General features: G+C 39.3%; 1 protein-coding gene across 3 annotated transcripts in view; it reads right to left on the bottom strand.

Annotated features, from left to right (window-relative positions):
* Positions 1-6275: 6275 nt before the first annotated feature.
* CD109 (CD109 molecule) overlaps positions 6276-14534 on the bottom strand; it is a 64706-nt gene continuing 56447 nt past the window's right edge. For all 3 annotated transcript variants that reach the window (XM_081856783.1, XM_081856782.1, XM_081856781.1), the window contains exons 31-33: positions 11572-11728; positions 10209-10311; positions 6276-9351 (exon numbers count right to left, since the gene is read on the bottom strand). In XM_081856783.1, the coding sequence (XP_081712909.1) occupies positions 9179-9351; positions 10209-10311; positions 11572-11728 (433 nt within the window). In that variant the 3' untranslated portion in view covers positions 6276-9178. The remainder of the gene's footprint in view (positions 9352-10208; positions 10312-11571; positions 11729-14534) is intronic.

The following is a 14534-nucleotide window of genomic DNA, read 5'->3' as shown; positions in this document are numbered from 1 at the left end:
TACCTGGAAGTTTGCTCTGGACGGGGCAGGAGAGATGCCACTGGAAAGCCAAGAGGGAATGAAGGCAATTGGCTTTGTTTGGAGAATTTGCAACTTTTCACTTGCAAGAAAGGCCCCCAAAATGCCTCTTCTCTGTAGAAACTGCTTAGGGCAGAGACCGGGAACCTGTGGCTCTCTAGATGTTGTTGGGAGTCCAGTTCCCATCAGCTCCAGTCAGCACAGCCAATGATCAGAGATGATGGGAGGTGATGTTTGAGTACATTTGGGGTGGGGGTCATGCATTCCCCATCCCTCATACAGAAGACTATCACTGCTTTAGGGCAGCCAGTTTAAACACGTTTAAGCCTGTCGTTTCAAAAGGTGAAAGCTGAGCATATGCTTACCTCTCCCATTGAACTCAACATATTTTAAAAAATAGATTTAGCTGAATCTTCTTGGTTGAAAAATCCAACAAGGGCAAAGCTCAGGACCATGTTTGAGACAGAGGGAGACGTTGAGGCATGTCGGCATCCACTGCTTGCTTTCACACACAACTGAAAACCCCTTGTATAATCACAACCTGAAATAGCGTAGCCAAAAACTGGCATCACTGATGCACTGGTGACTTGGTCAAGCAACAAGATGTTTTAATGATGCCGGACACATACCTGTGTTGAAGAACTCCATTATAAATGAAAGTAATGTGGTATTTCTTTTTTTTTTAATGCACATTCCGAAACTGTAGCTAAGAACACATTGTACAATCAAACCTATGAATTTAATTGACATCCTACAAAGCTGGCCACTTTTGCTGTATGTGAAAATTGCAGAACATTAATTCCACATGTGTACATAATACTATTTCCTTCCCACTTGGATCAGAATTTTTAAAAGCATTCTTCTAAGAAATAAATGCCCATTTTCTTGCATGGTGACTGATGGTCCCTCTCACATCTGGCAAGTCACAAGGGCCTCCTTTGAACACTAAAGTATGAAACCAGCTGTGTACGAGCCAGATTTTGGGGGTTGTTCCCCTTACATCTTATTTCTAAGCTACCTGCTCTACACTCCTCCATACCACTTAATGGCCTGTCTTGGATATTGCGCCCATGTGCCAATACGACTGCCATTGTATCAGTTTATATGTGCATATTATCTTCACAAATGTCCTGCAATGGTGTGCTGAAGAAGACAAACCATGAACTGACATCTGGCATAGCACTAAACCATACCATACGCCTCCTACTAATTTGATTATTTGCACCCTGCCTTCTGCGGCAGGAGTAAGGTAGGAATGCAGCACCTGTGATTTCAGCTCCTTGTATCACCAAGATGCTCATTCACATTTAACCATGATTTATTTTAACTATGGTTTAAAGTGATACGCAACCCAGACCTATCATAACAGACTAAAATAGTATTATGAGTTGTGGAGGTTAAGCTGAAAGCCTAGAGGCCCTTCTAATTCTTGGAATAGCCTAGCTAGCTTCCCGGTGAGATAAAGGGTCATTAAGGGAACAAAGGAAGGCGCTCTGTACAAGATACCAAATGGGTGGGGACCCGCCCCTCAACTTGAGGTAGTTAGAAGGACAAAGGCAGATTTGAGGGCAAAGATTTAGCACTGTTTATATTTTGCTCTTTGTGTCCTGAATTGCATGAATTGCTCCTTCAATCCCTGTAAAGGTAAAGGGACCCCTGACCATTAGGTCCAGTCATGGCCGACTCTGGGGTTGCGGTGCTCATCTCGCTTTTCTGGCCAAGGGAAGCATATCTAGGCTATTTGTTTACTTTATTATTTATACTTGTTGTTAAACAAAATAAATAACTGCCCAGATACACGTCTGGAACTTTGGAATAAAGGAGGTCTGAAACTTTATATGCACTTTCCCCTGCCATGAAGTTATGTAGCATCTCTACAATGGCTGTCTTAGAAACATCTGGGATAAATTTATTTAGTGCATTTAATTAGAATTATTTCTAACTTCTGGATCATCTTACACAAGCTTTAGTAACTCAGTTTGACATGGCTTATCCCACTATGTTGCATGAACTTAAGAGGAAATGAGAAACAATCTTAAAACTATTAGATTCTGGATTTCTGCAACTGCAGAATATTTACTCCTTGTACAGCTGCATAACACTTATTAGGTCCAAGGAAGGAACAAACTTCACACCTGCACTTAATTGAAAATTTGGGGATTATTTACTTAAGCATTTATGCATAGCTCATTCTACTACTAAAAGTGTGTGCTGGGCTCAAGCAGCCGGCCACTTGAATCGTCTCTTTCTGGTATCATCTGGTATACTTAGGACCAACATGCAAGTGCCTCAGCGGCTTGCTCATTCTCTGCAAAGCATTATAAGCAGAAGGCAATTTGAAGTGGGGGGAAGTGATGGGGTCAAGGGGATGATTAACCTTTCTCTGTTTGCTGCTTCCCCCCTAACACTAACCCTCTTCCCCAGCTGATCTTCCCCTACCTTCTGACCCCTTTCAACTCTTGGCTTCCATATAATATTTACACAATGTAATACTGATATAGCATTTATTTGCTCGTGGAGAGACAACCACAGGAAGAGCTAATTTCATGCTATATAACCATTTACCTCCATGAATTCTGTTGTATGTTCTGTCACACTCTATTACACATTTGGTGCCAGGAAAAACATATCTGGTACTAGGAAAAATATTTGTGGTCAATACTTCTGCAGCCCACACAGATAGATTACCCTTCTTGAAATCTGCACGTGCCGAGCCCTTAACCAATATATCCCACATCTGGCTGGGCTGGGGCTGGTGATCAGCTTGCTTGTAAGCTAGGTCTCCACATTATTTGATGTTAATACGGGATCACAGAATCCCCCGAGGGCTTATTGAGTTGCAATAGAGGCGATGGAAGAGAACTTTGCCAAGCTATGTCTGTGCAAGCAGGATTAAGGGGACGAGGTGCCCTCCAGCTGTGTTGGACCAGAACTCCCATCAGCCCCAGCTGGCATGTGCTGGAGAACCTCAGGTTGGGAAAAGCTTTTCCATACTAATCTTGAGGGGATTTCAGCAATACCATTGGCATGACATACGGCATACAAGCAACAGGTGAAGACTGCAGCTAGCAAACAAAGGTGTTTTTATTTTTATTTTTAAGAGACATCTTGCACTAGTTTGTGACTTTAACCAAGGTTGTGCGACTGCCAGTCCAAAGATGGCATTGTACAGGTTTCTCCTGCTCTATGACTTTCCCAAGAGTGACTGTTGGGAACTTGTAGGATTTACCAGCCCAAAAAACATCTGTTGATACAGTGCTGTGAATTCCCATTTGTGGAAAACGTCACATTTTCATTAAGTTGTGCGGTGCCCTGGGCTACTGCAGGAGGAAAGATATATATTACTATATTATTAATGGTGACAGTAGGATTTCAGGATGGTGTGACCTTTTCATCACAGTACAAATACATTAATAAAAAAATAGGTACAACCCTTAAAACAACTTAGAATCTCAAGTTGAAATTTCTGAGTAAAGAAGAGTACTGAAAAAGAATGTGCCAGGCAAGTGTCTTTAGAGAGGGCATTCCAAAACCCACACTGCCACTTTTCTTTTACTATGGAGTAACCTAGCTAAGATAAAGATAACCTGAAAGGGCCTTGGCAGTGTTTCTAGAAGACAGCCTGATTTGCGTTTTGGTGAATGATGTTCTTCTACTGTTCCAATTAATTTCAGTGGGGATTTCATTAAACTTTCCAGGGTACTGTTCCCAAACACTCATTTAATCAAATGAGGAGACTGGGTTAGCGTGATTTGTTCCTTGTACTCATACTGAAACATTTGAGTTAGGCAACGTGTACAAAATAAAATGGTTCATGACTTGGTTTAATTACTTCTTTGATAGAGGAGTTAAACTGATTCATAAATCAGGACTCCTCTTTTTTATAAATCAATAAAGGTATTAGCTCATAACTGGCCTTCTGTGAAGCACGCCACTTTTGAATGAGTTGTTGGCTATAATTTCTTTGAAATATACTCAACAGACTTCATTCGGGATCCCTTGCTAAATGTCATCCAGCCCATTATTCCATCAGTCCCATTATTTACTTTACTGCTGACTGAAACATGAGTTTAAAAAGAATAAATCACAGGAGCACACGTGTCTTGGCAATGAACTAAACTCACACCCAACCAGTCGTACATGGCATTTCTAACTGCCTCTTAAAGCACACATCTTAGATGTGCATCTGTCAAATCCAGAGTTTCCAAAAAGAGAATAAATAAAATAATTGGCAGTCCAAAATGCCTGCCTCCAACACCATTATCACACTGCATTTTGCTTTTAGTAGAGTGGAGCTGTTGTGAGTAAACCCCGGCCTACGCACACATTTGCCCGTAAAGGACTTGTTTGCATTTTCGAAATGTTCAGTGAGCACAATAGCTGACATGAATCGATGTTCTGGTGTTTTATTCTTAAATCTGAATTCTGTCAGCAGATATAAAATCCAGCAATCATGGTGTCTGCAAGGTCAGATAGAGGTTTAGTTGAGGGCACACTAAACCTACATACATAAAACTGGGTAAACAGTCGAAACAAAATAAAAAAATTCCTTCCAGTAGCACCTTAAAGACCAACTAAGTTAGTTCTTGGTATGAGCTTTTGTGTGTATGCACACTTCTTCAGATACACTGAAACAGAAGTCACCAGACCCTTCTATATAGTGAGAAGGTGGGGAGGGGTATTACTCAGGAGGGTGGTGGGAATGGGTGATTGGGTAAACAGTCATAACCTATTCTTGGGAGACTCTGGGGTGCATAGTTCTTTGGAGAAGGGTGTCTAACAGAAAACATAGCATCTCACCAAGCTAGTTCTCCGAATCCCTTGGTGAAAACCATCCCAGTTAATGCTTCCAAGTTTGTAGATGTGACATTTAGAAGTGACTTGGAAGATAGCAGAGCCTATTCAGGACATGAAAAAGAATAAATAAAACACAGGTGCCAAAATTGAGCAGATCTCATGTGGATGCAGAATTTTGCCCATGCAGAAGCTTTCTGAAAGTGTGTTTCATGAAAACAATGGGTAGTGCTCGTTTCAGAGAAGCACTTCCTCTCATAGAAGACAGAAACTTATTGCATCCATTCAACTTTGGCTAATATTCCAAAAAAGCTGAGTCCTTCTGCTATAGTACAATGTAGCCATTGCTCTCAATAGAAATACTCACTCTTCTTCAGTATAGAGTGTGTGTGAGAGTGTGAGTGTGTGTTTGTATACAAACAGGTTTTTTAAAAAAATTTAAAAAAACCTGAGCATACAACTTAGCAAAATATTAATGGGGTATTTTAATTTGATGTAAACTGTCCGCAATTTTCACTTGAAACAAATCAATGATAACCAAAATATTTTGTGTTTGCAGCAATGGTGTGCATTCCCCCATCAATAATATGCATCCATATTATTTTAAACATATTATTTTATACATCCACACGATACAGCTTTTCTGCAATAGCCCAGATGGATGCTCATTATATTCTGTGCTTAGATGCAAATTGGGCCTGTAGTCTCTTGTTCAGTTCAAAGAATTCACTTGCATATATCTCACATTACCTACTCTGTTTTGAGCAACTAATATGAGTAGCAGGTGAAGCAGCAAATAGGATTTAAGACCCTAATCCACCTAGGATTGGGATAGCTAAAGGATTGTCTTCTCTCATGTGAACCTGCTAAGTCATTAAGATCTACAGAGACCCTGCTTTCTTTCCATCTGAAGAGTGCTTAGCTGGGATGCAGAAGTGAGTTGCCCTGTAGCCACACGGAGGGCTATGGAACTTGGTTCTGAAGGAGACCTGCACAATGGCTTTGAGCCACCAAAAATGTTTGCCATTTTGCAAGAACTGGCCTGCCAAACTGTTGTCATTTTAAACTTCTTGCTTTCCATCTACTGTCTTCTACTCTCTTGCCAGTATTTTATCTTGCATTTTATTCTGAGTATTTCTTATTTTAATCTGTGTTATAAACTATCTTGAAAACTGCATTGGAAAGGTGATGCTGGACTGTTCCTCAAGAGCATAATTTTTTTCTTAAGTGGTTTGCTTCAAACAATAGTTGGTTTTCCATGAATGTTTGCATTAGGCTTTTATGACAAAGTGGGCTTATAACTTTAAGAGTGACCTAAAGCTATGGGCAGTTCGCTAAAGCTTCTGCGACCAAGGAGAGTGATTCTCAGTTCTTCAGGTACTTAAAATCTAGCTTCCATGTACAGTATGCTATTCCGTGATTTTTACTACAGACAAAGATTTTCCCGTGATCAACAAATATAGTAGCCTTGTATTTGAAAACTTTATATAATTTTTCTTTTCAACACAGTGATAGTACTGCCTGGATATTTGGCAAAACCAAATTCTGAATCCAAAATCCGCACATACAGTTCTGAATGCTGGGTTCACAGTAGCAAAAGATGAAACACAGAAGCTTGTTCCCATGCATACATTGCCTTTGCCAGATTGACAAATCTGTGACCTTGCTTCAATACAAACATTGCTTTTGCTGGATTATTGAAACCTCACCCACTACTGTCCATTAGTAAATCGAGAACCATCTAATCCAAAACAGAAAATGTTGCCATTTAATAAAGTAATTGCAATGACTTCTAGATTCAGTGGAAAGGACAGGTAGGCTATATAAGATGGCCCAGCCAGAAATTTAACACCATATGGTTGTTTTGCATTTTCACTTGAAAAGTCAGTAAAATATTTTTAAAATCCCAGAAAAGAAAACTGCAGCGATACCGCAAACTAAGAATCTTAAAATGTATACATCATTGCATAGTAGAAAAATATATAATCAAGACATTGCAAAGTTTGGACAAAACATACATGCGTAAGGAATAAGAATTAGTTATCTAAATGAAAGAGAAACGGCAGCATTAACAATTAGCAATCAGCCAAAGTTATGCATCTGTTTAAAGCTCTCCCTTTCAAATGAACAAAGACTTAAACACTTCATAAAACATGCGCTTACCTGTCTTGCTCAAATAGAAAGGTTTTTAAGGCTGCAATCCTATGCATTTACCTGGAAACATGCCCCAATGAACTCAATGACACTTGCTTCCATGTAAATATGAATAGGATTATTTGTCACAAAATATAATTTGAATGCTAGTTATTTTGTTGGCAAATGCTATCTAACAATTTTTGATAGTTGGTGTACAACATATTTGACATTTTATAAATGACATGCAATCGTATTGAGTATTATATAGTTTACAACTTATCAGATTTCATAGTTGATGGCTGCCAAAGTCAAAACAACCAGTATATGCCAACAAGACTAGAGCACTTAAGTGTTGAGGTAAGATTTAACATTCAAAATGTAAATGTAAATTCAAATTTCAAACTCAATTTCACTCTGGAAACTGGGCAAAAATTTGAATTTTTGCAAAATTGTGAATATTGGTGATATTCATCTAGGACTATGTACTAGTTGTAGTTTGTCTTATACCTTTTTGCAAATTGCAATGATTGCAATTTAGATAAGAGCCAGATTATGAAGAACATGGCTACTTTTAACCTCTCATCTGTCTTTTCTTATCCACCCTGACCTTGAGTGAAAAAAGGCCTACTCTAGGCTCCATCTTAGCCTATACCATGTTTCCTTCCTTTCTGAGGATCTTCTCTTGCTTTGCAAGGCGTTTTTCTCTGACCAGCCACTGCAGAGGGGTTCTGTTACTGTTGCTTTAAAAACTATGGTAGCATTCTTACCACTGAGGTATTCAAATTCCTATGGGCCAGAAGAGCCCACCATGCAATTCAACAGTTCCTAATGCCTCTTCCCCATGGCACTGTGTGGGTAAGCTGATGCTTCATGCTGTCTTAAGTTGGGAGGCAGCCAATTCAGCTCCTGTTTTAGTGCCCAGCAAGAAATAGGGCAAGTAATGTATTTTCTACTGTAAACTCAACATCACATTTCAGACCGAGGTGCATGAGAAAAACAGATGCCTTCAACTTTAAGATGCCTGCTTTTCACACACTTGCATTTAATAATAATAATAATAGCAATAACCAGATACCTTTTTTCTGGTACAAGTTGTCTTGAATAAAATTTAGCATTTTTCATTTTGTGACTGTGTGAGTGTAGCTGTTTAGAAACCACCTCAGTTTGCTTTGTTTGTGCCATTATTCAGTATTGTGTAGAAGAGGGGATTTCGGCAAGCCTAGCTTGTTGTGCCCCCTATCTGCTGGAAATTCTCCCTTCTATGCAACTGTTTAAAAGGTGCTAAAGAGAATAGGGCTCTTGCATCTGTAGCTAGGACTTGACCCTGTGCCATTAAAGTCAGCAATACTTGCAAATTAAATGTTAGAATAAAATGTGTCATAATCTAAACTGGTTTTTGTCAATCCAGTGCTTTCCAGATGTTTTGGACCACAACTCCTACTAGTCCTAGCCAGCATGCCTGTGCCGTCTGGATCTGATGGGAATTGTAATCTACAACATCTGGAGGGCACCAGGTTGGCAAAAGCTGAACTAAAAGGAATGTAAGGCTTTAGATAATGATATATTTTCTAAAACTTTTTTTTAAAAAAACACATCTTATTTTTAATGTACAAATAAAGAACTATATACTCCTAATTTTTTTCCTCCAAATAAATCTGATCTCATTTAAATATTTATTTAGAAAATGAACATTAACGTTTACATGTTTTAAGTTCTTAATGTTACTGAACCACATCCAGAAATTTAGCACTTATATTTGATCCTTCTGTCTCTGGATACAGAAGTCTGGACTGCAATACTATACAAACTTACCTAGAAGTAACCCCCATTGAACTCAATGGGAATTATTTCTAAGTTTACATTGATAGGAATGTGCAGTTAATCCCTGAACTTTAATGGGTGCAGGAGAACATTTGGCTCTGACCTGGAATAATCATTTCAGACAGACTCTCTGGGGAGAAGTCTGGCTCTTCCTGATAATCATTTGGAGATGGCAAGTTCCTGCAAGAGTTCTAGACCTATCAGTGTGTTTTTAAAAATAAAATAAAATAAACTGATAGCTGTCACAGGGCCCAATCTCAGTTCTCCAAATTAGAACTCATCCCCTTTTCCTATCAGGTCTCTGCCTCCAGTGAGTGGAAGTGAGGAACTTCCCCATCCTGATTTCCCTTGTGTAGGATGGTGAGATCAATAATACTCTTAGAAGTGCAACATGGGTAGGATGCCCACATTAGAACAACCAACTATACAACAGGCTTACATGTACTATTAACAGTTCACAAGAGAGGTAAATTAATGAAGAGCCATCCGCTGAACAAAGATCACATTCATCCTTTTCACAGAAGGTGCATGGTGACAAACTCTGCATCACTTCGGAGTTGTAGCTTCTCACTGCTCTTCTCCCTGTTGTGCGAGATTGGAGGAGTACCATTCACTACAAATCATACTTAAGACATTTTGGTGAGATATATTTGCATAAAGCTGAAGAGAATGTCTGAAAAGCTACACATGGAAATCAGACCACTAAAATCCACAATGTGAAGTGAATCCATTTGACTTTGTCTTGAGAAAGCCAAGGGGCGCTAAATGATGTGTGTTCTGCAATGAAGTTCAAAATATTTTGCTATGGTACTAATTCAGGCTACAGAACTAAGCAGAAGCAAAACACTGGCGTGCATCCTAAGATACTTTAACTTAAAGAATTTCATAGAAGGAGGGTTTCCTATCCCATCCCAACTATGTGTGTCTCTCCAAATGTCCAAAGTGTTTCTCTGTGGGGTTAGGACTTTCCAAACAACAGCAGTCCTGGGGGAATTGCTCAAAATTAGGCCTTGATCCAAATGTAAGTTAACTTAAGGAGGTTCGTGGAAATGAAGTTTATCATCCTTTTCTCAGCAGCTCCCCATGCCCCACTGTTTTGGAGGGCCCTCCCAATAAGATTTTCAGCAGGTGCCGGGGGAGGAGGGGACGGGAAACTTTCTTCCCTTAAATCCCTAAAAGATAATTTAACTAACGATCCAAGAGCAATTGTTCCTGCCCACCTCACCTCACGGTGTTTATCCTGTAAGAAATTCACCAAACTACATTCTGGAAGAATTTGTTTGTTCATTTTTTTCCCCCCTGTGGTATTTGATACTAGGGTATTTTCCATTTAATATGGTTCTTTTCAAGCTTAAAGGAGTCAATTCTTCGCTTTAACTAACTACAACTGCTTATTTCAGCACTGAATATGAGATATGTCAAAAACAATTGGCACTTACTGGGTTCATAATAATCCACCACAGTCACAGAGGCATCCTGGGTATTTGCCACTTTGAAGTCTCTCACAGCTGGAATGTCTACACAAACCTGTGTTTCATTTAACTAAAAAGTAAAAAGAAAGAAAAATTTCAAAGACTTTTTATATACTCCTAGGGTAAAGGCATGTAGCCGACCAGATGAATTAATGTCCTAACCTTGTTACTAAAATATAGCAACATTAACTGGTTCTGCTGGATCAGAATGAAGACTCCTCTAGTGCACCATCCTGTTCTCTCAGTGGCTACAGATGTGGTATGCATAGAAGCACTTCCTGCTTGCCTGTCCTAAACCTTCTAACATTCAGCTTCATTGGAAGAGCCCAGTATTATGAGAAGTGGGGGAAGGATTTCTCTCTATTCGCTTTATCCAAAACACACATAATTGTATATACAACTATCATGTCCCATCTTACATATCTGAACTCAAAAGCCTTTCCTCATAGCAGAATTGTTCCCGCTTCATTATCATTTTGGTTACACTTTTATGACCCCCCCCCCAACCCTACAATACTCTTTTTAAGATGTAGCAACCAGAACTGAACTCAGAATTCCAAGAGTAAAAATATATAGTTTTATTTTCAGCCCCTTTCCTAATGATCCGTCTAACATGAAATTCACTTTTTTTCAAAGCATCCACACACTAGGTCAACATTTGTATCAAACTATCCACCATGATGCCTACACCTCTTTCCTGACCAGTCACCTCCAGATCAAACCACATAAACGTAAATGTGAAAGTATGGGTTCTTTTGCCCCAATGTGCAATGCATTCCTCTTTGTACACAGAACACTTTGCATTAACCAACACATATAGCTGAACACATCCTGGCAGTGTGGATCTTTCATCCGCCAGCAGGAGTGGGCAGATTAGACTGCTGGAGCAGACTCATATATGAACTCATATACAAACATTAGTGCTAGTCCAGGAAAAAAATGTTCCATATTTGGAGGCAGAGACACACAACCCCATTAATTGCTGCTCCTTCCACACCTTGTGCAAAGAGTGCACACTAGGAACACCATATGAATCCATATTTCATGCGCTTAATACTGGTGTTTCACTGAACACTAAAAGGTCATATACAGCAAACATGTCTTTAAAACAAAATAGCATTCCATGTATACAGCTTTAACCAAAACCCTACTTTGGAGAAAGTAGTGCATGCCCTATGAGAATATTGCCCTGTTTTATCAGTTCCAGAAAGATAAATTTATTTTTTTGTTTAAACTTCGTAAAAATGTGATATCTGAATTTAAAGGGCAGGGGGTAGTAAAAAAAAATGTTTTTTAATTAATTAAACCCTCATCCAGTATTTTGACTTACGGAGTCCAAATATAAATGGACTTTGCCTTCCGCCTTCTCCACTTTCTTAACTGGATCATCTAATGACACGAAACTGGGTGACAGAGAGAAGCCGCTCAGTAATCCAACCTCTATGAGGGCCATGCCACTCCTTGAAGATGAGCCAACACCCAAATACCTAACAAACAAAAAAGGGAACAGAATAGTTTACATAGATATAAACTTACTCAAACATTCTATTGTAAATACTCCATGTAAAAGTATGGGTCACTTCATATGCTTAACTGAATAGGCAGCTCCATTTGCATGGATGGTGTATGAACCCATGGAGGAATGTTACTTTTCATCCACCCCAACAATGTCTACAAGTATAATCTATCTACAATGGGACAGAACCTGCATGTGATTTGAATGTCTTTCCACCCTTTTAAAGGGAAGGATTATGTTGATGACATGTGTTGTTTGTTTAGTCGTTTAGTCGTGTCCGACTCTTCGTGACCCCATGGACCCGAGCACACCAGGCACTCCTGTCTTCTGATGACATGTACACACACATTATTCTGAATGGGGTTATACTCTCTCTGAAGAAGCAACGTGGGGATATTTCTGGAACCATTACTGTGGCTTGGGGCACAAGTGGCCTTGGGGCACCAGGATAGCCTAACCTCTGTTGACAAAGCTCTGGATCAAATTATTACAATGTGTTATATATGAGGCTGCCTTTAAACTGCAGCTAATGCAAAATTCAGCAGCAAGATTGCTGATCTGAGCCTATGAAACCAATTCTGGCACAATTGCATTAGCTATCAATTAGTTTTCAGGCTTGAGTCAAAGTGCTTATTTTGACTTCAGGACACCAATACCTCAAGCACCACCTCTCCCCAACCTACTCAGACACTGCTTGTCAGAAGAGGCCCTTCTGTGTGCTTCCTCAAAGGAAGATGCAGAAGGTGGCGACGAGCCTTCTCAGTGGTGGCTCCCTACTTATGGAATGCTTTCCCCAGGAAAGTCTCCCTGGTACCATCATTGTTGGCTTTTAGGCACCAAGCTAAAACACTCCTGTTTATCCATGCCTGTGACTCTTAATTGGGAGGGCAGTGAGTTCTACTTTTAGCCTGCCTTCTTCTTTTAAGGAGGTGGGTAGGATTTGTTCTTTTATAAACATTCTTAGATGGATATGTATAGGTATTGTGTTTTATTGTTATTTTATATGGGGTTTTAATTTCTTTTATGCTCTAAGTGGCTTTGGGACATTATTTTGTGTTTGAATAGCGACCATTACATAGAATGAATGGATGAATACACACTCACAAAATAAATGTAGCAACAGTGTATAGCAAATATTTGCACATCTCCACCATCTAAATCGAGGAATTCAGTTCATACAAGTGTGTGAACTAGCCCCCAATTATCTGGTATGTGAACCAACAAAATTATGACCAAGAATTGGGCATTAAATCCCCAATGTAATCTAACTAGAAAGTTTTAAAAATGCATTTCACTTTTGGTTGTTCTAATTATCCTAACCCTTAATTAAAATCCAGGGGTGCCGATTAGGAAACACAGCATGGCAATAATTTACAAAGAAAATTGCTAAGCACTTGTATGTAAAATTCATCTTTCTCAATTTGGAAAATATTATTAAGGACATGCATTCGTCAGTTAATTAATTTGATCCAGATAGCTCCCCAGCCACAACTTGGAAATAACTATTTCCTTTGCTGTCTGCTGCTTCTTGGAATCACCCTAAGAAGCGGGGATGTAACTGAGGAGAGGTGGAAATGGCAAGAAGATGGTTTTAAGAAGCACATAGGCCAGTAAAAGATATGATGTGGAGACAAGAACACCCTGGGAGTGAACAAGAAGGGAATCAGTTTTTTCCAGCAAGAACTGACAGCAGTGCAGCAAAATACAACAAACTCCCACTAAAATAAAACATGGCAAAGTTAGTAAGTCCCATTCCTTTGCATTCAATGGGCCTAGTCACAACCTTTTGATGGATTGTGTCCACTTGGCAGTTAGAATCAAGCAGAATAAAGTTATTGGAAAACTGACTGCTGCAAAACCAAACTAATCTAGCTTGTCTAAGCAAGCAGTAGCTGCAGAGTCTACTGACCGATGGACCCCTTCTGTCACCTGAGTTCCACTTTATTCACCACAAATGTGATGGGAAAATAAAGAGCTTGCTGATTGTCTGGATGCTTTCCAACATTTTGTAGTATTAAGTTTCTAGTTGATTAACCTGTTATTCAAGCATAGGTAAATCTGCAGAACACTTAACTAGTTGATGGTCTGTAGCACCTAAAATAATGCATGGAATTATAAATAACAGCACAATTCACTACATGTCATAAGTAATCTGACTGAGTTCAATGGAGCTTATTCCCAGGTATGTAGATATAGGATTGCAGCCTATATAACTAATTTATGTAATGGAGCCTCTGGGATAATACCCCCCTTTCTCTTTTTGCCTCCCAGAAGTGCTCATGAAAGTACCTTCATCCAGATAATCACACAATATAGTAGATGCCTGCAAGTCACATAATAATGCTAACTCTCAGCTAGGCTATGAAAACATGTTTGTGGCTTTTTATTTTATATGAGGTAACACTTAAGTACCTTTTCATGAGGGGAGTTCTTCAAATAGGTGGCAGAAGGATTTTGCTTGGCAGAGACAGTAAACCACCACTGTTCTCTTGGAAAAAGAGTGTGTCTCCAATCTGTATTTTGCATGCCTGACAGTAGTTAAAAGTAATTTAATAAAACTGTATTTCTTTTTATATGGGGACAATTTGCAAGAGAGGAAGACTCACTTTTCAAAGCAATGCTCTCAGGCCTGGCAGCAGGGATGATTAAATACAGATATGGCTTTGAAAGAAATTCAGTACAACTGTTGGCTGAGGCTGGCTCGTGAGATTAAAAGGAAACAAAACCATCTGTGGGATGAGTCGCCAGGCCAAAGTAGCTGCTATTGAAAACAAATA

This window comes from Podarcis erhardii (genome assembly GCF_964252035.2).
Source record: "Podarcis erhardii genome assembly, chromosome: 3".
NCBI classification, from domain to species: domain Eukaryota; kingdom Metazoa; phylum Chordata; class Lepidosauria; order Squamata; family Lacertidae; genus Podarcis; species Podarcis erhardii.
Note: the sequence above shows the minus strand (reverse complement) of the source record. Positions and strands in the feature narration are given on the sequence as shown.